General features: G+C 48.2%; 1 protein-coding gene across 6 annotated transcripts in view; it reads left to right on the top strand.

Annotated features, from left to right (window-relative positions):
• The window catches only part of DYM (dymeclin), a 328,401-nt gene that overhangs the window by 48,224 nt on the left and 255,412 nt on the right, over positions 1–24,765 (top strand). For all 6 annotated transcript variants that reach the window (XM_069746704.1, XM_069746678.1, XM_069746713.1 and 3 more), the window contains exon 6: positions 19,468–19,540. In XM_069746704.1, the coding sequence (XP_069602805.1) occupies positions 19,468–19,540 (73 nt within the window). The remainder of the gene's footprint in view (positions 1–19,467; positions 19,541–24,765) is intronic.

Below are 24,765 nucleotides of genomic sequence, written 5' to 3'. Positions count from 1 at the left end.
AGTTTCCCCAGTAGAGCTGATTAGGGGGGGTCTGCTAGCCTCCCAGTAGAGCTGATTAGGGGGGGTCTGCTAGTTTCCCCAGTAGAGCTGATTAGGGGGGGGTCTGCTAGTTTCCCCAGTAGAGCTGATTAGGGGGGTCTGCTAGCCTCCCAGTAGAGCTTATTGGGGGGGGGGGGGGGTCTGCTAGTTTCCCCAGTAGAGCTGATTAGGGAGGGGTCTGCGAGTTTCCCCAGTAGAGCTGATTAGGGGGGTCTGCGAGTTTCCCCAGTAGAGCTGATTAGGGGGGGTCTGCTAGTTTCCCCAGTAGAGCTGATTAGGGGGGGTCTGCTAGCCTCCCAGTAGGGCTGATTAGGGGGGGTCTGCTAGTTTCCCCAGTAGAGCTGATTAGGGGGGGTCTGCTAGTTTCCCCAGTAGAGCTGATTAGGGGGGGTCTACTAGTTTCCCCAGTAGAGCTGATTAGGGGGGGTCTGCTAGCCTCCCAGTAGAGCTGATTAGGGGGGGTCTGCTAGTTTCCCCAGTAGAGCTGATTAGGGGGGGGTCTGCTAGTTTCCCCAGTAGAGCTGATTAGGGGGGTCTGCTAGCCTCCCAGTAGAGCTTATTGGGGGGGGGGGGGGGGGGTCTGCTAGTTTCCCCAGTAGAGCTGATTAGGGAGGGGTCTGCTAGCCTCCCAGTAGAGCTGATTAGGGGGGGGGGGGGGTCTGCTAGTTTCCCCAGTAGAGCTGATTAGGGGGGGTCTGCTAGTTTCCCCAGTAGAGCTGAGTAGGGGGGGGGGGGGGGGGGGTCTGCTAGTTTCCCCAGTAGAGCTGATTAGGGGGGTCTGCTAGCCTCCCAGTAGAGCTTATTGGGGGGGGGGGGGGGGGGTCTGCTAGTTTCCCCAGTAGAGCTGATTAGGGGGGGTCTGCTAGTTTCCCCAGTAGAGCTGATTAGGGGGGGTCTGCTAGTTTCCCCAGTAGAGCTGATTAGGGGGGGTCTGCTAGTTTCCCCAGTAGAGCTGATTAGGGGGGGTCTGCTAGTTTCCCCAGTAGAGCTGATTAGGGGGGGGGGTCTGCTAGTTTCCCCAGTAGAGCTGATTAGGGGGGGGTCTGCGAGTTTCCCCAGTAGAGCTGATTAGGGGGGGGGGGGTCTGCTAGTTTCCCCAGTAGAGCTGATTAGGGGGGGTCTGCTAGTTTCCCCAGTAGAGCTGATTAGGGGGGGTCTGCTAGTTTCCCCAGTAGAGCTGATTAGGGGGGGTCTACTAGTTTCCCCAGTAGAGCTGATTAGGGGGGGTCTGCTAGCCTCCCAGTAGAGCTGATTAGGGGGGGTCTGCTAGTTTCCCCAGTAGAGCTGATTAGGGGGGGTCTGCTAGCCTCCCAGTAGAGCTGATTAGGGGGGGTCTGCTAGTCTCCCCAGTAGAGCTGATTAGGGGGGGGTCTGCTAGTTTCCCCAGTAGAGCTGATTAGGGGGGTCTGCTAGCCTCCCAGTAGAGCTTATTGGGGGGGGGGGGGGGGGGGGGTCTGCTAGCTTTTCCAGTAGAGCCGATCGGGGGGGTGGGGGGGTGGTCTGCTAGCCTCCCAGTAGAGCTGATCGTGGGGGGGGGTCTGCTAGCTTTTCCAGTAGAGCCGATCGGGGGGGGGGGGGGGGGGTCTGCTAGCCTCCCAGTAGAGCTGATCGGGGGGGGGGGTCTGCTAGCCTCCCAGTAGAGCTGATCGGGGGGGGGGGGGGGGGTTCTGCCAGCCTCCCAGTAGAGCTGATCGGGGGGGGGGGGGGGTCTGCTAGCCACCCAGTAGAGCTGAACGGGGGGTGGGGGGGGTCTGCTAGCTTCCCAGTAGAGCTGATCGGGTGGGATGTCTGCTAGCCTCCCAGTAGAGCTGATCGGGGGGGGGTCTGCTAGCTTCCCCAGTAGAGCTGATTAGGGGGGGTCTGCTAGTTTCCCCAGTAGAGCTGATTAGGGGGGGTCTGCTAGCCTCCCAGTAGAGCTGATTAGGGGGGGGTCTGCTAGTTTCCCCAGTAGAGCTGATTAGGGGGGGTCTGCTAGCCTCCCAGTAGAGCTGATTAGGGGGGGTCTGCTAGTTTCCCCAGTAGAGCTGATTAGGGGGGGTCTGCTAGTTTCCCCAGTAGAGCTGATTAGGGGGGGTCTGCTAGTTTCCCCAGTAGAGCTGATTAGGGGGGTCTGCTAGTTTCCCCAGTAGAGCTGATTAGGGGGGGGGGGGGGTCTGCTAGTTTCCCCAGTAGAGCTGATTAGGGGGGGTCTGCTAGTTTCCCCAGTAGAGCTGATTAGGGGGGGTCTGCTAGTTTCCCCAGTAGAGCTGATTAGGGGGGGTCTGCTAGCCTCCCAGTAGAGCTGATTAGGGGGGGTCTGCTAGTTTCCCCAGTAGAGCTGATTAGGGGGGGTCTGCTAGCCTCCCAGTAGAGCTGATTAGGGGGGGTCTGCTAGTTTCCCCAGTAGAGCTGATTAGGGGGGGGTCTGCTAGTTTCCCCAGTAGAGCTGATTAGGGGGGTCTGCTAGCCTCCCAGTAGAGCTTATTGGGGGGGGGGGGGGGTCTGCTAGTTTCCCCAGTAGAGCTGATTAGGGAGGGGTCTGCGAGTTTCCCCAGTAGAGCTGATTAGGGGGGGGTCTGCGAGTTTCCCCAGTAGAGCTGATTAGGGGGGGTCTGCTAGTTTCCCCAGTAGAGCTGATTAGGGGGGGTCTGCTAGCCTCCCAGTAGAGCTGATTAGGGGGGGTCTGCTAGTTTCCCCAGTAGAGCTGATTAGGGGGGGTCTGCTAGTTTCCCCAGTAGAGCTGATTAGGGGGGGTCTACTAGTTTCCCCAGTAGAGCTGATTAGGGGGGGGGTCTACTAGTTTCCCCAGTAGAGCTGATTAGGGGGGGTCTACTAGTTTCCCCAGTAGAGCTGATTAGGGGGGGTCTGCTAGCCTCCCAGTAGAGCTGATTAGGGGGGGTCTGCTAGTTTCCCCAGTAGAGCTGATTAGGGGGGGTCTGCTAGCCTCCCAGTAGAGCTGATTAGGGGGGGTCTGCTAGTTTCCCCAGTAGAGCTGATTAGGGGGGGGTCTGCTAGTTTCCCCAGTAGAGCTGATTAGGGGGGTCTGCTAGCCTCCCAGTAGAGCTTATTGGGGGGGGGGGGGGGGTCTGCTAGTTTCCCCAGTAGAGCTGATTAGGGAGGGGTCTGCTAGCCTCCCAGTAGAGCTGATTAGGGGGGGGGGGGGGGTCTGCTAGTTTCCCCAGTAGAGCTGATTAGGGGGGGTCTGCTAGTTTCCCCAGTAGAGCTGAGTAGGGGGGGGGGGGGGTGGGTCTGCTAGTTTCCCCAGTAGAGCTGATTAGGGGGGTCTGCTAGCCTCCCAGTAGAGCTTATTGGGGGGGGGGGGGGTCTGCTAGTTTCCCCAGTAGAGCTGATTAGGGGGGGTCTGCTAGTTTCCCCAGTAGAGCTGATTAGGGGGGGTCTGCTAGTTTCCCCAGTAGAGCTGATTAGGGGGGGTCTGCTAGTTTCCCCAGTAGAGCTGATTAGGGGGGGTCTGCTAGTTTCCCCAGTAGAGCTGATTAGGGGGGGGGGTCTGCTAGTTTCCCCAGTAGAGCTGATTAGGGGGGGGTCTGCGAGTTTCCCCAGTAGAGCTGATTAGGGGGGGGGGGGTCTGCTAGTTTCCCCAGTAGAGCTGATTAGGGGGGGTCTGCTAGTTTCCCCAGTAGAGCTGATTAGGGGGGGTCTGCTAGTTTCCCCAGTAGAACTGATTAGGGGGGGTCTACTAGTTTCCCCAGTAGAGCTGATTAGGGGGGGTCTGCTAGCCTCCCAGTAGAGCTGATTAGGGGGGGTCTGCTAGTTTCCCCAGTAGAGCTGATTAGGGGGGGTCTGCTAGCCTCCCAGTAGAGCTGATTAGGGGGGGTCTGCTAGTCTCCCCAGTAGAGCTGATTAGGGGGGGGTCTGCTAGTTTCCCCAGTAGAGCTGATTAGGGGGGTCTGCTAGCCTCCCAGTAGAGCTTATTGGGGGGGGGGGTCTGCTAGTTTCCCCAGTAGAGCTGATTAGGGAGGGGTCTGCTAGCCTCCCAGTAGAGCTGATTAGGGGGGGGGGGTCTGCTAGTTTCCCCAGTAGAGCTGATTAGGGGGGGTCTGCTAGTTTCCCCAGTAGAGCTGAGTAGGGGGGGGGGGGGGGGGGTCTGCTAGTTTCCCCAGTAGAGCTGATTAGGGGGGTCTGCTAGCCTCCCAGTAGAGCTTATTGGGGGGGGGGGGGGTCTGCTAGTTTCCCCAGTAGAGCTGATTAGGGAGGGGTCTGCTAGTTTCCCCAGTAGAGCTGATTAGGGAGGGGTCTGCTAGCCTCCCAGTAGAGCTGATTAGGGGGGGGGGGGGTCTGCTAGTTTCCCCAGTAGAGCTGATTAGGGGGGGTCTGCTAGTTTCCCCAGTAGAGCTGAGTAGGGGGGGTCTGCTAGCTTCCCCAGTAGAGCTGATTAGGGGGGGTCTGCTAGTTTCCCCAGTAGAGCTGATTAGGGGGGGGTCTGCTAGTTTCCCCAGTAGAGCTGATTAGGGGGGGTCTGCTAGTTTCCCCAGTAGAGCTGATTAGGGGGGGTCTGCTAGTTTCCCCAGTAGAGCTGATTAGGGGGGGGGGTCTGCTAGTTTCCCCAGTAGAGCTGATTAGGGGGGTCTGCGAGTTTCCCCAGTAGAGCTGATTAGGGGGGGGGGTCTGCTAGTTTCCCCAGTAGAGCTGATTAGGGAGGGGTCTGCTAGTTTCCCCAGTATAGCTGATTAGGGGGGGGGGGGGGGGGTCTGCTAGTTTCCCCAGTAGAGCTGATTAGGGGGGGTCTGCTAGCCTCCCAGTAGAGCTGATTAGGGGGGGTCTGCTAGTTTCCCCAGTAGAGCTGATTAGGGGGGGTCTGCTAGTTTCCCCAGCAGAGCTGATTAGGGGGGGGTCTGCTAGTTTCCCCAGTAGAGCTGATTAGGGGGGGGGGGTCTGCTAGTTTCCCCAGTAGAGCTGATTAGGGGGGTCTGCGAGTTTCCCCAGTAGAGCTGATTAGGGGGGGGGGGGGGGGGAGTTTCCCCAGTAGAGCTGATTAGGGGGGGTCTGCTAGTTTCCACAGTAGAGCTGATTAGGGGGGGTCTGCTAGCCTCCCAGTAGAGCAGATTAGGGGGGGTCTGCTAGCCTCCCAGTAGAGCTGATTAGGGAGGGGTCTGCTAGTTTCCCCAGTAGAGCTGATTAGGGGGGGGGGTCTGCTATTTTCCCCAGTAGAGCTGATTAGGGGGGGTCTGCTAGCCTCCCAGTAGAGCTGATTAGGGGGGGGGGGGGGGGGTCTGCTAGTTTCCCCAGTAGAGCTGATTAGGGGGGGTCTGCTAGTTTCCCCAGTAGAGCTGAGTAGGGGGGGGGGGGGTCTGCTAGTTTCCCCAGTAGAGCTGATTAGGGGGGGTCTGCTAGTTTCCCCAGTAGAGCTGATTAGGGGGGGGGTCTGCTAGTTTCCCCAGTAGAGCTGATTAGGGGGGTCTGCTAGTTTCCACAGTAGAGCTGATTAGGGGGGGTCTGCTAGCCTCCCAGTAGAGCTGATTAGGGAGGGGTCTGCTAGTTTCCCCAGTAGAGCTGATTAGGGGGGGGGTCGTCTGCTATTTTCCCCAGTAGAGCTGATTAGGGGGGGTCTGCTAGCCTCCCAGTAGAGCTGATTAGGGGGGGGGGGGGGGGGGGTCTGCTAGTTTCCCCAGTAGAGCTGATTAGGGGGGGTCTGCTAGTTTCCCCAGTAGAGCTGAGTAGGGGGGGGGGGGTCTGCTAGTTTCCCCAGTAGAGCTGATTAGGGGGGGTCTGCTAGTTTCCCCAGTAGAGCTGATTAGGGGGGGGTCTGCTAGCCTCCCAGTAGAGCTGATTAGGGGGGGTCTGCTAGTTTCCCCAGTAGAGCTGATTAGGGGGGGGTCTGCGAGTTTCCCCAGTAGAGCTGATTAGGGGGGGGGGGGGTCTGCTAGTTTCCCCAGTAGAGCTGATTAGGGGGGGGGTCTGCTAGTTTCCCCAGTAGAGCTGATTAGGGGGGGGGTCTGCTAGTTTCCCCAGTAGAGCTGATTAGGGGGGGTCTGCTAGCCTCCCAGTAGAGCTGATTAGGGGGGGGTCTGCTAGTTTCCCCAGTAGAGCTGATTAGGGGGGGGGGGGTCTGCTAGTTTCCCCAGTAGAGCTGATTAGGGGGGGGGTCTGCTAGCCTCCCAGTAGAGCTGATTAGGGGGGGGTCTGCTAGTTTCCCCAGTAGAGCTGAGTAGGGGGGGGGGGTCTGCTAGTTTCCCCAGTAGAGCTGATTAGGGGGGGGGTCTGCTAGCCTCCCAGTAGAGCTGATTAGGGGGGGGTCTGCTAGTTTCCCCAGTAGAGCTGATTAGGGGGGGGGTCTGCTAGTTTCCCCAGTAGAGCTGAGTAGGGGGGGGGGGTCTGCTAGTTTTCCCTGCAGAGCTGATTGGGGGGTCTGCTAGGCTCCGTTTTGTCGGGCGATCCCCCGGCGGTCCTTTGGTGTGTGGGTCCGGCAGACGTTGTATACAGCAATAGTGAAGCCCCAGGCGATAATATCCTGCTCCTGTCTTCTCCCCGACCTGCTCCTGCTGGATTGTGAGGGCTTTAGTTCCCACGCTGTGTGCTTACAATGGCATAATGATAGAAATAAATGACTGGCGTTACTACATCAAGAGATGTAGTGGCCAAATAATCAGAGTAACATGTCCGCGTATACACATGTACATAACCCAAGACATATAGATCATGGACTAAAATATGGACGGAGTGCTCATTACCAAAATCAAGGAGGAGGAAAACCAACAAAATGCAATCTCAAAGTCCAAATATATAAATGCAAAACAACTTTATTGGTGAAAATACACAGATCTGGATAGACAGGGTTACAACCAGGGTAAATGTGCAGCCATGCACTGCGGGGGCAGGTACATAACACAATGTAAAGGTACCTTCACACTAAACGATATCGCTAGCGATCCGTGACGTTGCAGCGTCCTGGCTAGCGATATCGTTCAGTGTGACAGGCAGCAGCGATCAGAATCCTGCTGTGATGTCGCTGGTCGGGGCTAGAAGGCCAGAACTTTATTTGGTCGCTGGCTCTCCCGCTGACATCGCTGAATCGGCGTGTGTGACGCCGATTCAGCGATGTCTTCGCTGGTAACCAGGGTAAACATCGGGTTACTAAGCGCAGGGCCGCGCTTAGTAACCCGATGTTTACCCTGGTTACCATCCTAAAAGAAAAAAAAACAAACGCTTCATACTTACCTTCCGCTGTCTGTCCCTGGCGCCGGGGACAGACAGGGGAAGGTAAGTATGAAGCGTTTGTTTTTTTTACTTTTAGGATGGTAACCAGGGTAAACATCGGGTTACTAAGCGCGGCCCTGCGCTTAGTAACCCGATGTTTACCCTGGTTACCGGCATCGTTGGTCGCTGGAGAGCGGTCTGTGTGACAGCTCTCCAGCGACCAAACAGCGATGCTGCAGCGATCCGGATCGTTGTCTGGATCGCTGCAGCGTCGTTTAGTGTGAAGGTACCTTAAGGCTATGTCCGCCATCACAGTAGATCCTCATAGACAGATACTCACATTCCTCCCCCTTCATTATGTTTACAATGGCGTCAGATCTAAGACCAGGAGCTGTCCCCATAAACTAACGACTCTTGGTACTTATGAGGTTAACTCTTAAAGGGCTTTTACCAGTATTAAAGGTGACCTGTTCTCCGGGCCATACGTGTGACTGCTGGAGACAGCGGAGCGCTGTGCTTGGCTTTTTGGCAGTACTGGTGCGGCTACAACTACTGAGCATTTAACAGATCTGTTGATAGGTTTCTGGGGGTCCTAGAGGTTGTGGGGGTCCTGACCGGTTACAAACTTGTCACCTTTGCTGTGGATAGCCAATAACTTTTACTGTTGGTATTAACCCTTTATTTAGCACCTAGCTGCTGATCCCGGAGAACCTTGTGATGATGATTCTGGTCGGCCTGGTCTTGTGACTTCATCTTCACGGCCGGTCTCCAGACAGAGGGGGAGTCGAGCCCTGTGTCCGAACCTGCAGGGAATGAGCTAATCTCTGGTGGTGCTGGCCCCGCTCGGCCGCCCCGGCTCCAGCCGCTGGTATTGTGGAGGAAGTACGTGGAGCGCGGGGGGCGCCCCCATTGTGCGGAGCACAATACACACCGGGCAGTAAGGACTCTCCGTCCCCGATCTCATTTCGGGACTCGGGATATGTTTGCTTTCCTGTCCGGCCGCGGATTGTTCTGTTTTGCTTTTATTCATTTCCCTACATCCCGATCAAGTGTTTCTTTCCTACTTGGCGCCCAGGAATGATATCACCATAAGACGTCTCAGCGCGGGGCTTATCAGGAAGGACGCCCTGTCTATAGCGGCCCGAGGCCGGCTGGTGGGGGCTGACCTGGGAATGCAGCCGTTCTGACTCTGGGGAAAGCTGGGTGGTTGCCATCATCACAGGGACTTCTGATCTGCAGTTGTAGAAGCCTCATAGATTTGCAGGATAGGAGTAGAGGGGATATGATGAGCAGACCCCCAGATATAGAAAACGGGGGGAACCGGTAAGAACGACATTACTACTGTAACTAGTGAAGAAACCCAAAGAGATTGGACACTAGAGCTGAGTAAAATACTATATTTTTTTATTAGAACAAAATTTTTCTTTAAAAAGCCATAATGAAACTGCAATCATAGATATATATAGAAAGACACAAAAGGTCACAGAGGAATATCCTAGTACCACGTACAAGAACACAGTATTGCAGAAATGATCAAAAAATAGCCATTGTATATATATATATATATATATATATATATATATATATATATATATATTTATTATTATTATTATTATTATTATTTATTATTATAGCGCCATTTATTCCATGGCGCTTTACATGTGAGGAGGGGTATACATAATAAAACAAGTACAATAATCTTGAAAAATACAAGTCACAACTGGTACAGGAGGAGAGAGGACCCTGCCCGCGAGGGCTCACAATCTACATAGATCTACAATCTATATATATACTAGATGGTGGCCCGATTCTAACGCATCGGGTATTCTAGAATAAGCATGTCCACGTAGTACACAGCACAGAGCCACATAGTATATTGCCCAGCCACGTAGTATATTGCCCAGCCACGTAGTATGCACCATATCCCTGTAAAAAAAAAAATAAAATAAACAGTTACATACTCACCTTCTGGAGCCTCCCGATCGAAGCGGCCGGTTACCAGTCCTCGCGCGCTCCGGTCCCAAGAGTGCATTGCTGTCTCGCGAGATGATGACGTAGCGGTCTCGCGAGATCGCTACATCATCATCTTGCGAGATCGCAGCATGGACAGGTTACCGGAGCATCGCGAGGAGCGGGAAAGGCCTGTTGTGGATCCGAGGGGCCGACGGAGGGTGAGTATATAACGATTTTTTAATTATTTTTAACATTAGATCTTTTTACTATTGATGCTGCATAGGCCGCATGAATAGTAAAAAGTTGGTCACACAGGGTTAATAGCAGCGTTAACTAAGTGCGTTACACCGCGGTCAACGCTGCCATTAACCCTGTGTGAGCGCTGACCGGAGGGGAGTATGCGGACGACGGGCACTGACAGCAGGGAGGAAGGAGCGGCCATTTTCTTCCGGACTGCGCCCGTCGCTGATTGGTCGTGGCTGTTTTGCTGCGACCAGTCAGCGACTTGGAGTTCCATGACAGACAGAGGCCACGACCAATGAATATCCGTGACAGACAGGAGGACAGACAGAAAGAAATCAATAAATCAAATCACACTAAAGTGCAAAGTGCTAAAATATAAGAAGTAATATAGCCCCAATGCGTAGACATTTGCTAGTGCAGTAGGTAAGTACCTTAACCCCTTAGTGACAGAGCCAATTTGGTACTTAATGACCGGGCCAATTTTTGAAATTCTGACCACTGTCACTTTATGAGGTTATAACTCTGGAACGCTTCAACGGATCCCAGTGATTCTGAGATTGTTTTTTCGTGACATATTGTACTTCATGTTAGTGGTAACATTTCTTCGATATTACTTGCGATTATTTATGAAAAAAAACGGAAATATGGCGAAAATTTTTAAATATTTGCAATTTTTAAACTTTGTATTTTTATGCGCTTAAATCAGAGAGATATGTCACGAAAAATAGTTAATAAATAACATTTCCCACATGTCTACTTTACATCAGCACAATTTTGGAAACAAAATTTTTTTTTGTTAGGGAGTTATAAGGGTTAAAAGTTGACCAGCAATTTCTCATTTTTACAACACCATTTTTTTTTTTAGGGACCACATCACATTTGAAGTCATTTTGAGGGGTCTATATGATAGAAAATAATGAAGTGTGACACCATTCTAAAAACTACACCCCTCAAGGTTCTCAAAACCACATTCAAGAAGTTTATTAACCCTTTACGTGCTTCACAGGAACTGAAACAATGTGGAAGGAAAAAATGAACATTTAACTTTTTTTTGCAAACATCTTAATTCAGAACCATTTTTTTTATTTTCACAAGTGTAAAAACAGAAATGTAACCATAAATTTTGTTATGCAATTTCTCCTGAATACGCCAATACCCCATATGTGGGGGTAAACCACTTTTTGGGCGCACCGCAGAACTTAGAAGTGAAGGAACGCCGTTTGACTTTTTCAATGCAGAATTGGCTGGAATTGAGATCGGACGCCATGTCACGTTTAGAGAGCCCCTGATGTGCCTAAACAGTGGAAACTCCCCACAACTGACCCCATTTTGGAAACTAGACCCCTTAAGGAACTTATCTAGATGTGTGGTGAGCAATTTGAACCCCCAAGTGCTTTACAGAAGCTTATAACGTAGAGCCGTGAAAATAAAAAATCGCTTTTGTTTACACAAAAATGATCTTTTCGCCCACAAATTCTTATTTTCACAAAGGGTAACAGGAGAAATTAGACCACAAAAGTTGTTGTGCGATTTCTCCTGAATACGTCGATACCCCATATGTGAGGGTAAACCACTTTTTGGGCGCACCGCAGAGCTTGGAAGTGAAGGAGCGCCGTTTTACTTTTTCAATGTAGAATTGGCTGGAATTGAGATTGGACGCCATGTCGCGTTTAGAGAGCCCCTGATGTGCCTAAACAGTAGAAACCCCCCACAAGTGACCCCATTTTGGAAACTAGACCCCCCAAGGAACTTATCTAGATGTGTGGTGAGAACTTTGAATGCTCAAGTGCTTCACAGAAGTTTAGAATGCAGAGTCGTGAAAATAAAAAATATTTTTTTTTTCACAAAAAAGATATTGTAGCCCCCAAGTTTTTATTTTCACAAGGGTAACAGGAGAAATTGGACCCCAGAAGTTGTTGTCCAATTTATCCCGAGTACGCTGATGCCCCATATGTGGGGGTAACCCACTGTTTGGGCGCACGGCAGAGCTCAGAAGGGAGGGAGCACCATTTGACTTTTTGAGCGCAAAATTGGCTGTCGTGTTTAAAGACCCCCTGATGTACCTAAACAGTGGAAACCCCCCAATTCTAGCTCCAACCCTAACCCCAACACACCCCTAACCCTAATCCCAACCTGATCCATAATCCTAATCACTAACCCTAACCATAATCACAACCCTTACCCCAAAACAACCCTAATGTCAACCCTAACCATAACCCTAATCAAAACCCTAAATCCAACACACCCCTAATCCTAATCTCAACCCTAACCTCAAACCTAACCCTAATCCCAATACACCCCTAATCACAACCCTAACCTTAACCCTAATCCCAAATCTAACCCTAATCCCAAGCGTAACCCTAATGCCAACCCTAACCCTAATACCAACCCTAATCCAAACCCTAACCCTAATCCCAGCTCTAACCCTAACTTTAGCCCCAACCCTAGCCCTAACTTTAGCCCCAACCCTAACCCTAGCCCTAAGGCTACTTTCACACTTGCGTCGTTTGGCATTCCGTCGCAATCCGTCGTTTTGGACAAGAAACGGATCCTGCAAATGTGCCCGCAGGATGCGTTTTTTGCCCATAGACTTGTATTGCCGACGGATCGTGACGGATGGCCACACGTCACGTCCGTCGTGCACTGGATCAGTTGTGTTTTGGCGGACCGTCGGCCATTTCTGACCGCGCATGCGTGGCCGTAACTCCGCCCCCTCCTCCCCAGGACATAGATTGGGCAGCGGATGCGTTGAAAAACTACAGCTGCTGCCCACGTTGTGCACAATTTTCACAACGTGCGTTGGTATGTCGGGCCGACACATTGCGACGGCCCCGTACCGACGTAAGTGTGAAAGAAGCCTAACCCTAAATTTAGCCCTAACCCTAAATTTAGCCCTAGCCCTACCCCTAACCCTAGCCCTACCCCTAGCCCTAACCCTAGCCCTAACCCTAGCCCTAACCCTAGCCCTAACCCTAGCCCTAACCCTAGCCCTAAACCTAGCCCTAACCCTAGCCCTAACCCTAGCCCTAACCCTAGCCCTACCCCTAACCCTAGCCCTACCCCTAACCCTAACCCTAGCCCTACCCCTAACCCTACCCCTAACCCTAATTTTAGCCCCAACTGCTGTTCTCCTGCCGGCCGGCAGATGGAGACAGATGGCGGGCGCACTGCGCATGCGCCCGCCATTTTCTTCTGCCGGCGGCCAGGAGGAGCAGCAAGAGGATCCAGGGACACAGGTGAGTATTGTAGGGTCCCCGAATCCCCCTATTTCTCTGTCCTCTGATGTGCGATCACATCAGAGGACAGAAAATTACACTGTATTTTTTTTTTTTTTGCGGTCGCCAGTAAACAGTTAATTACCGGCAATCGCAAAACAGGGGTCGGTAAAACCGACCCCGATCATGCTCATTGGGGTCTCGGCTACCCCCGGCAGCCGAGACCCCAAAGATTCTCGCGGGGCCGGCCGGCGGGCGCACTGCGCATGCGCCCGCCATTTTGAAGATGGCGGCGCCCACCGGGAGACACGAGCATCGGGGAAGATAGGTGAGTATTGGGGGGCTACCTGGGACCCCTTTTCTCTGTCCTCCGATGTGCGATCACATCGGAGGACAGAGAAATTAAAAAGAGATCGCGTTTTTTTGTTTTTTTTGCAATCGCCGGTAAACGGTAAATTACCGGCGATCGCAAATGCGGGGTGGATTAAAACCCCCCCGAATCATGTTCTCTGGGGTCTCGGCTACCCCCGGCAGCCGAGACCCCGGAGAAAATCCGACTCTGGGGGGCGCTATTTACTTTTTCCACAGCGCCGTTAATTAACGGCGCTGTGGTTTAAGTACCCTTAGCGGCCGCCGTTAAAAGGCGTATCGGCGGTCGCTAAGGGGTTAATAGAAAAATACAAATGGTCATAAATACTAAAATAATACAGTGGAGCATATACAAGAGGCATATGAATAAAATCCCATCGCACTATAGGCGGTGAAGCTAGGGAAAAGTGAAACCAACTACTAGATATAAATAAGAAAGTGTTAGTGATTAGGGCCGAGAATAAATAAAATGTCAAAGGCAGATAATATATATATATATATATATATATATATATATATATATATATATATACGCACACACATATACATACACATACACACACACACACACACACACACACACACACACACACACACACACACACACACACTCTCACTCTCTCATGGCCAAAAGTATTGATGCCCCTGCAATTCTGTCAGCTAATGCTCAGTTTCTTCCTGAAAATGATTGCAAACACAAATTATTTTGTATTATCTACATTTAATTTGTCTTAAATGAAAAAACACAAATTGGATATAATTCCACACCAAACATAAAAAACAATGACTGATAACACCTCTATATACAGTAGATAACACAGGATCCACCATTCACAATATGTGATATCACAGCTCACTTCCTCCTCCTGTACAATGACTGATAGCTCCTCTATATACAGTAGATAACACAGGATCCACCATTCACAATAGGTGGTCACAGCTCACCACCTTCTCCTCCTGTACAATGACTGATAACACCTCCTATATACAGTAGATAACACAGGATCCACCATTCACAATAGGTGATGTCACAGCTCACCTCCTCCTCCTGTACAATGACTGATATCACCTCTATATACAGTAGATAACACAGGATCCACCATTCACAATAGGTGATGTCACAGCTCACCTTCTCCCCCTCCTGTACAATGACTGATAACACCTCTATATACAGTAGATAACACAGGATCCACCATTCACAATAGGTGATGTCACAACTCACCACCTTCTCCTCCTGTACAATGACTGATATCACCTCTATATACAGTAGATAACACAGGATCCACCATTCACAATAGGTGATGTCACAGCTCACCTCCTCCTCCTGTACAATGACTGATATCACCTCTATATACAGTAGATAACACAGGATCCACCATTCACAATAGGTGATGTCACAGCTCACCTTCTCCCCCTCCTGTACAATGACTGATAACACCTCTATATACAGTAGATAACACAGGATCCACCATTCACAATAGGTGATGTCACAACTCACCACCTTCTCCTCCTGTACAATGACTGATATCACCTCTATATACAGTAGATAACACAGGATCCACCATTCACAATATGTGATATCACAGCTCACTTCCTCCTCCTGTACAATGACTGATAGCTCCTCTATATACAGTAGATAACACAGGATCCACCATTCACAATAGGTGGTCACAGCTCACCACCTTCTCCTCCTGTACAATGACTGATAACACCTCTATATACAGTAGATAACACAGGATCCACCATTCACAATAGGTGATGTCACAGCTCACCTCCTCCTCCTGTACAATGACTGATATCACCTCTATATACAGTAGATAACACAGGATCCACCATTCACAATAGGTGATGTCACAGCTCACCTTCTCCCCCTCCTGTACAATGACTGATAACACCTCTATATACAGTAGATAACACAGGATCCACCATTCACAATAGGTGATGTCACAACTCACCACCTCCTCCTCCTGTACAATGACTGATATCACCTCTATATACAGTAGATAACACAGGATCCACCATTCACAATAGGTGATGTCACAGCTCACCTTCTCCCCCTCCTGTACAATGACTGATAACACCTCTATATACAGTAGATAACACAGGATCCACCATTCACAATAGGTGATGTCACAACTCACCACCTCCTCCTCCTGTACAATGACTGATAACACCTCTATATACAGTAGATAACACAGGATCCACCATTCACAATAGGTGATGTCACAGCTCACCTCCTCCTCCTGTACAATGACTGATAACACCTCTATATACAGTAGGTAACACAGGATCCACCATTCACAATAGGTGATATCACAGCTCACCACCTCCTCCTGTACAATGACTGATAACACCTCTATATACAGTAGATAACACAGGATCCACCATTCACAATAGGTGATGTCACAGCTCACCTCCTCCTGTACAATGACTGATAGCTTCTCTATATACAGTAGATAACACAGGATCCACCATTCACAATAGGTGATATCACAGCTCACCTCCTCCTCCTGTACAATGACTGATAACACCTCTATATACAGTAGATAACACATAATCCACCATTCACAATAGGTGATGTCACAGCTCACCTCCTCCTCCTCCTGTACACTGACATCTGAGCCAGGCTATGTGGCTGCTGAAAAAAGAAATCCGATATTGGGCCTAGTGGCCGGTGTGAAAATTTGTGAGATATTTATTTATTTTAGTTTTTTGTGTTGCTGGTTATGTCGGCCCGGTGTCAGATTGTTGGGGATGTCGTGGGCTTTGCTGCTCGTCGTCTCACCCCTGGGTTGTGTGGCCTCTGACCAGTGACTCCAGGCCATGCAGTCACTGTGGCAGTGATCACGGGCACCTATCTTCTCCATGTTCTGCATTGCTAATATCAAAACTTGGGAAAAAATTTTTCCCTGTGTTTTTTTGTTTTTTTTTGTTCCTTAAGCCATTGAAGAATTACGAGCATTCGGAAAGCCCTCTCCCTGCAGTGCTGGTGTTTTCCTTACCTCCCTCTCACTCCCCAGGGAGAATCCTCTCTCCTAATTCCTCCTCAGTCTTGACAGCAGCAGAGGCTGCCCCAGGTACACAGGCGGCTGCAGAGCACAGAGGCCCTGCCAGCTCCCTGCCACAAAAATGCCTGGCAGAAGGAGAGGAAGATGGCACTCGAGGTCAGGGGACGATGAGCGGAGAATGGAAAACTCTCCGGCTGCAGCTGAATCCTACAGAAAGTGTGACTGGATTACATCGTAAGACACAGAGATGTGTCAGGAGCGGCCGCCGCTCAATGCTCCATCTGTGTCCACGGCACACATTGATCTCCTGCTAAGTAGCTGACACCAGTCCCATCCACTAATGGAAATGTAGATATTAAATAGAAGCACTTGTAATTGTACTGACGCCGGGGATCCTGGCACCGAGCACCGCACCATATGACGGAATAACCCGGGCTTACCTGCCAATAACCCAGAGGAAAAACTAATGCTGCTTCATCTGCCTCATTATCCATATTTCTATCTGTGGGGAGCAGTATTATAGTAGTTATATTCTTGTATATAGGAGCAGTATTATAGTAGTTGTATTCTTATACATAGGAGCAGTATTATAGTAGTTATATTCTTGTACATAGGAGCAGTATTATAGTAGTTATATTCTTGTACATAGGAGGCAGTATTATAGTAGTTATATTCTTGTACATAGGGGCAGTATTATAGTAGTTATATTCTTGTACATAGGAGCAGTATTATAGTAGTTATATTCTTGTACATAGGGGCAGTATTATAGTAGTTATATTCTTGTACATAGGGGCAGTATTATAGTAGTTATATTCTTGTACATAGGAGCAGTATTATAGTAGTTATATTCTTGTACATAGGAGCAGTATTATAGTAGTTATATTCTTGTACATAGGAGCAGTATTATAGCAGTCATATTCTTGTACATAGGAGCAGTATTATAGTAGTTATATTCTTGTGCATAGGAGCACTATTATAGTAGTTATATTCTTGTACATAGGAGCAGTATTATATTAGTTATATTCTTGTACATAGGGGCAGTATTATAGTAGTTATATTCTTGTACATAGGGGCAGTATTATAGTAGTTATATTCTTGTGCATAGGAGCAGTATTATAGTAGTTATATTCTTGTACATAGGGGCAGTATTATAGTAGTTATATTCTTGTACATAGGGGCAGTATTATAGTAGTTATATTCTTGTACATAGGAGCAGTATTATAGTAGTTATATTCTTGTACATAGGAGCAGTATTATAGTAGTTATATTCTTGTACATAGGAGCAGTATTATAGCAGTTATATTCTTGTACATAGGAGCAGTATTATAGTAGTTATATTCTTGTACATAGTGGCAGTATTATAGTAGTTATATTCTTGTACATAGTGGCAGTATTATAGTAGTTATATTCTTGTACATAGGAGCAGTATTATAGTAGTTATATTCTTGTACATAGGGGCAGTATTATAGTAGTTATATTCTTGTACATAGGGGCAGTATTAGGCTATGTTCTCACGTGTTTTTGCAGCTTTTCTTGCTGCAGTTTTTGTGCATCTGCATTTTAAAGCACTGTGGAATATGTTGGCGCTATGTAAATAAAGATTATTATCCAAATTTTAAGCTTCGTTTTGTAGTAGTAGGAAAGTCGTCTGATATTCCAGAAATCTCATGCAGTTTTTTTTTCCTGACTGAATTGGAAAAATGCTGCGTCTTTAATACTGCAGCATATCCCTTCTTTCAGCTTTTATTTTTGCGTATTTGCAGCATTTTCTAATCCATAGGAAATAGTGGGTAAGTGCAAAAATGCAGCAAACAATGCAGGTATCAGTTTTTGCTGCTTTTTTTGTGCATAAGGGTATATGCACACTCTGCGGATTTTGCTGCGGATCTGCAGCGGATTTGCAGCAGTTTTCCTTGAGTTTACAGTACCATGTAAACCTATGGAAAACAAAATCCGCAGTGCACATGCTGCGGAAAAAAAGCGTTTATTCCGCAGCATGTCCAATCTTTGTGCGGATTCCGCAGCGGTTTATGCCTGCCGCAGGTGGAATCCGCACAAAAACTACTGAAAAACCGCGATAATTCCGCAGTGCGGATTTCCTGCGGATTTACTAAATTCAGTGCGGAAAAATCCCCACACCATTCCGCAACGTGTGCACATACCCTAAACCTTAAGGAAGTTGCATCATGGTTTTTTGGGGGCACCAAGCTTTATCAGCATGTACAGCTTGCAGAAAAAAAAAATGCAGCAAAAGCGCAACGTGTGAACATAGATTAATAATGCCCCCCATGTACAAGAATATAACTACTATAAGGCTATGTTCACACAATGCATTTTTGCTGCGCTTTCTATGCAAATGTCTTCTAATTAAAAGTTGCGTTTTGCAGTACTGTACTTGCAAAAACTGTGAGATTTCAGAAATCTTGGGTTTTTTTCTGACTGAATTTCAAAACTGCGTTTTTGAAAAACTACAGCATGTCATTTCTGTTAGCGGTTTTGCAGCATTTTTTTCAACCATAGTAAGCAAGAAGTGCAAAAACGCATCAAAAGAGCGCAGGTATTAGGTTTTAATGTGTTTTTAAATTAAAAAAAAGCATCTACCCCAGTATGTGAAAACCATTTGTGATTTTTTTCCCAGGTTTCAACCATAACGTATTTGTCTCCTCACATGAGCGTAGCAATTAAAGTAAACATTGGCCGACCAAGGGGTGAGATTGAACAATACCTGATCAACTCAAGGGCCGACCAAAGTATAAAAGTAAACAGCGTCCTACAGACTCCAACTATTCCCGACCAATTCACCTCCCCCGCTGTTACATTTGTAACTCTGTATTTTTTAATGAACTCATGTGAACTTTTTTGTTTTGATTAGTCACTATTTTTTCAGATAACATTTTTTTTTCCACTTAATAATTTGATCAGATTCCCACTTTTTTTTTTTTTTTTTTCCCTTCCAAAAATTGATGGTTTCACATATGTCTTTCATTGGTGACCAGTGTTCATGCTTCTGTAGTGGAAGCAAAGCTGAAGTTTGGGATCCTGGAAAACGTAACAAAACCCGCTTTTTGTTAGCCGCTTCTTCACTGCCAATAGAGAAGGTTTTGCTTGCAGAACAAAATGGAACAAAAATGCAAGGTGTGAACATAGCCTGATGGTAGTTTTATTCCTATGTATACATTTGCATATTACATGTCTCTCGGGGTCCTCGTAAATTCTCGTAATCCCTGTAAGTAGAGTCCCGAGTGGTGGATGTGATCGCTGAGCTGGACCCCAACAATGATGAGTTTGATTCCAAATCGCCTGTACTCCTTATGGCTATGGACATTGTGGCTGTACTCCGGTGCGTGGAGAGAACTGTGAATCGTAAAAATTATTTCCGGAGCCCCTTGAGGGGTATATGCCCCAATATAGCTGTGACACGTGGGGGGCAGCTCCTCTATTTCTATGGTTCCAAAAATTACTGACGCTAGTAAATTGTCATTTTGTCCCTTCTGTTTCTTTTGCAGAGTCGGACATAGAAGACCTTCTGGAAGAGCTGCTGTTGTGTCTCATTCATCTGATTGTAGAGGTTCCTCTTCTGTAAGTAATGATCATGGCGTACTGTCCACTGTCAGATGTGACGCAGGGTCTTCTGGGTCTGAGTGATGGTCACGGTGTACTGGCCACGGTCAGATGTGATGCTGGTTCTTCTAGATGTGTGATGGTCACGGTGTACTGTCCACTGTCAGTGTGACGCAGGTTCTCTGGGTCTGAGTGATGGTCATGGCGTACTGTCCACGGTCAGATGTGATGAAGGGACTTCTGGATCTGAGTGATGGTCATGGTGTACTGGTCATGGTCAGATGTGACGCTGGTTCTTCTGGATCTGAGTGATGGTCACGGGGTACTGTCCACGGTCAGATGTGAGGCTGGTTCTTTTGGATCTGAGTGATGGTCACGGGGTACTGTCCACGGTCAGATGTGATGCTGGTTCTTCTGGATCTGAGTGATGGTCACGGGGTACTGTCCACGGTCAGATGTGATGCTGGTTCTTCTGTGATGCTGGTTCTTCTGGATCTGAGTGATGGTCACAGTGTACTGTCCACGGTCAGATGTGATGCTGGTTCTTCTGGATCTCAGTGATGGTCACGGCGTTCTGCTCACTAACAGATGTGACGCAGGTTCTCTGGATCTGAGTGATGGTCACAGTGTACTGTTCACGGTCAGATGTGACGCTGGTACTCTGGATCTGAGTGATGGTTACGGCGTACTGTTCACGGTCAGATGTGACGCTGGTTCTCTGGATCTGAGTGATGATCACGGCATAATGTCCATGGTCAGATGTGACGCTGGTTCTCTGGATCTGAGTGATGGTCACGGCGTACTGTCCACGGTCAGATGTGATGCAGGCTCTCTAGATCTGAGCGATGGTCACGGCGTACTGTACATGGTCAGATGTGATGCAGGTTCTCTGGATCTGAGCGATGGTCACGGCGTACTGTCCACGGTCAGATGTGACGCTGGTTCTCTGGATCTGAGTGATAGTCACGGCGTACTGTCCACGGTCAGATGTGATGCTGGTTCTCTGGATCTGAGTGATGGTCATGGTGTACTGTCCATGGTCAGATGGGACGCTGGTTCTCTGGATCTGAGTGATGGTCACGGCGTACTGTTCACGGTCAGATCTGACGCGGGTTCTCTGTATCTGAGTGATGGTCACGGCGTACTGTTCACGGTCAGATCTGATGCGGGTTCTCTGTATCTGAGTGATGGTCACGGCGTACTGTCCACGGTCAGATGTGATGCAGGTTCTCTGGATCTGAGTGATGGTCATGGTGTACTGTCCACGGTCAGATGTGATGCTGGTTCTTCTGGATCTGAGTGATGATCACGGCTGACACCACTGATCGATTCTTGCTTCTCTGCCAATGCTGGGGGAATGACCGCTCGGGATCGATTGACACAGAAGCTGTATGATTACAGGGATATGAATGATTTGCTCCACTCCAATGTGTGTGGCCAATTTTTCCAGGTTTTCCGGACAGAACATGGATTTCTGCAGCCATTCTAGGCAACGCTGACAGTGTAACATAGTAACATAGTAACATAGTTAGTAAGGCCGAAAAAAGACATTTGTCCATCCAGTTCAGCCTATATTCCATCATAATAAATCCCCAGATCTACGTCCTTCTACAGAACCTAATTGTATGATACAATATTGTTCTGCTCCAGGAAGACATCCAGGCCTCTCTTGAACCCCTCGACTGAGTTCGCCATCACCACCTCCTCAGGCAAGCAATTCCAGATTCTCACTGCCCTAACAGTAAAGAATCCTCTTCTATGTTGGTGGAAAAACCTTCTCTCCTCCAGACGCAAAGAATGTCCCCTTGTGCCCGTCACCTTCCTTGGTATAAACAGATCCTCAGCGAGATATTTGTATTGTCCCCTTATATACTTATACATGGTTATTAGATCGCCCCTCAGTCGTCTTTTTTCTAGACTAAATAATCCTAATTTCGCTAATCTATCTGGGTATTGTAGTTCTCCCATCCCCTTTATTAATTTTGTTGCCCTCCTTTGTACTCTCTCTAGTTCCATTATATCCTTCATGAGCACCGGTGCCCAAAACTGGACACAGTACTCCATGTGCGGTCTAACTAGGGATTTGTACAGAGGCAGTATAATGCTCTCATCATGTGTATCCAGACCTCTTTTAATGCACCCCATGATCCTGTTTGCCTTGGCAGCTGCTGCCTGGCACTGGCTGCTCCAGGTAAGTTTATCATTAACTAGGATCCCCAAGTCCTTCTCCCTGTCAGATTTACCCAGTGGTTTCCCATTCAGTGTGTAATGGTGACATTGATTCCTTCTTCCCATGTGTATAACCTTACATTTATCATTGTTAAACCTCATCTGCCACCTTTCAGCCCAAGTTTCCAACTTATCCAGATCCATCTGTAGCAGAATACTATCTTCTCTTTTTATTAACTGCTTTACATAGTTTTGTATCATCTGCAAATATCGATATTTTACTGTGTAAACCTTCTACCAGATCATTAATGAATATGTTGAAGAGAACAGGTCCCAATACTGACCCCTGCGTTACCCCACTGGTCACAGCGACCCAGTTAGAGACTATACCATTTATAACCACCCTCTGCTTTCTATCACTAAGCCAGTTACTAACCCATTTACACACATTTTCCCCCAGACCAAGCATTCTCATTTTGTGTACCAACCTCTTGTGCGGCACGGTATCAGACGCTTTGGAAAAATCGAGATATACATAGTAACATAGTTAGTAAGGCCGAAAAAAGACATTTGTCCATCCAGTTCAGCCTATATTCCATCATAATAAATACCCAGATCTACGTCCTTCTACAGAACCTAATAATTGTATGATACAATATTGTTCTGCTCCAGGAAGACATCCAGGCCTCTCTTGAACCCCTCGACTGAGTTCGCCATCACCACCTCCTCAGGCAAGCAATTCCAGATTCTCACTGCCCTAACAGTAAAGAATCCTCTTCTATGTTGGTGGAAAAACCTTCTCTCCTCCAGACGCAAAGAATGCCCCCTTGTGCCCGTCACCTTCCTTGGTATAAACAGATCCTCAGCGAGATATTTGTATTGTCCCCTTATATACTTATACATGGTTATTAGATCGCCCCTCAGTCGTCTTTTTTCTAGACTAAATAATCCTAATTTCGCTAATCTATCTGGGTATTGTAGTTCTCCCATCCCCTTTATTAATTTTGTTGCCCTCCTTTGTACTCTCTCTAGTTCCATTATATCCTTCCTGAGCACCGGTGCCCAAAACTGGACACAGTACTCCATGTGCGGTCTAACTAGGGATTTGTACAGAGGCAGTATAATGCTCTCATCATGTGTATCCAGACCTCTTTTAATGCACCCCATGATCCTGTTTGCCTTGGCAGCTGCTGCCTGGCACTGGCTGCTCCAGGTAAGTTTATCATTAACTAGGATCCCCAAGTCCTTCTCCCTGTCAGATTTACCCAGTGGTTTCCCGTTCAGTGTGTAATGGTGATATTGATTCCCTCTTCCCATGTGTATAACCTTACATTTATCATTGTTAAACCTCATCTGCCACCTTTCAGCCCAAGTTTCCAACTTATCCAGATCCATCTGTAGCAGAATACTATCTTCTCTTGTATACCACGTCCAATGACTCACCGTGGTCCAGCCTATAGCTTACCTCTTCATAAAAACTGATTAGATTGGTTTGACAGGAGTGATTTCTCATAAACCCATGCTGATATGGAGTTAAACAGTTATTCTCATTGAGATACTCCAGAATAACATCCCTCAGAAACCCTTCCAATATTTTACCAACAATAGAGGTTAGACTTACTGGCCTATAATTTCCAGGTTCACTTTTAGAGCCCTTTTTGAATATTGGCACCACATTTGCTATGCGCCAATCCTGCGGAACAGACCCTGTCGCTATAGAGTCCCTAAAAATAAGAAATAATGGTTTATCTATTACATTACTTAGTTCCCTTAGTACTCGTGGGTGTATGCCATCCGGACCCGGAGATTTATCTATTTTAATCTTATTTAGCCGATTTCGCACCTCTTCTTGGGTTAGATTGGTGACCCTTAATATAGGGTTTTCATTGTTTCTTGGGATTTCACCTAGCATTTCATTTTCCACCGTGAATACCGTGGAGAAGAAGGTGTTTAATATGTTAGCTTTTTCCTCGTCATCTACAACCATTCTTTCCTCACTATTTTTTAAGGGGCCTACATTTTCAGTTTTTATTCTTTTACTATTGATATAGTTGAAGAACAGTTTGGGATTAGTTTAAAGGTACCGTCACACTAGACGATATCGCTAGCGATCCGTGACGTTGCAGCGTCCTCGCTAGCGATATCGTCCAGTGTGACAGGCAGCAGCGATCAGGCCCCTGCTGTGCTGTCGCTGGTCGGGGAAGAAAGTCCAGAACTTTATTTGGTCGCTGGACTCCCCGCAGACATCGCTGAATCGGCGTGTGTGACACCGATTCAGCAATGTCTTCGCTGGTAACCAGGGTAAACATCGGGTAACTAAGCGCAGGGCCGCGCTTAGTAACCCGATGTTTACCCTGGTTACCAGCGTAAAAAAACAAACAGTACATACTTACATTCAGCTGTCTGTCCCTTGCCATCTGGTTCCTGCACTGACTGCTGGCCGCAAAGTGAAAGTGAAAGCACAGCACAGCGGTGAGTCACACAGCGGTGACTCACCGCTGTGGCTGTGCTGTGCTTTCACTTTGCGGCCAGCAGTCAGTGCAGGAACAGACGGCAAGGGACAGACAGCTGAATGTAAGTATGTACTGTTTGTTTTTTTACGCTGGTAACCAGGGTAAACATCGGGTTACTAAGCGCGGCCCTGCGCTTAGTTACCCGATGTTTACCCTGGTTACCGGGGACCTCGGGATCGTTGGTCGCTGGAGAGCGGTCTGTGTGACAGCTCTCCAGCGACCAAACAGCGACGCTGCAGCGATCCGGATCGTTGTCGGTATCGCTGCAGCGTCGCTAAGTGTGACGGTACCTTTACTCTCCTTTGCAATGTGCTTCTCTGTTTCCTTTTTGGCAGCTTTAATTAGTTTTTTAGATAAAGTATTTTTCTCCCTATAGTTTTTTAGAGCTTCAATGGTGCCATCCTGCTTTAGTAGTGCAAATGCTTTCTTTTTACTGTTAATTGCCTGTCTTACTTCTTTGTTTAGCCACATTGGGTTTTTCCTATTTCTAGTCCTTTTATTCCCACAAGGTATAAACCGCTTACAGTGCCTATTTAGGATGTTCTTAAACATTTCCCATTT

Source organism: Ranitomeya imitator, chromosome 1 (genome assembly GCF_032444005.1).
Source record: "Ranitomeya imitator isolate aRanImi1 chromosome 1, aRanImi1.pri, whole genome shotgun sequence".
Taxonomy (NCBI): domain Eukaryota; kingdom Metazoa; phylum Chordata; class Amphibia; order Anura; family Dendrobatidae; genus Ranitomeya; species Ranitomeya imitator.
The sequence above is the reverse complement of the archived record's forward strand: the minus strand, read 5'-3'. Positions and strand labels throughout refer to the sequence as shown.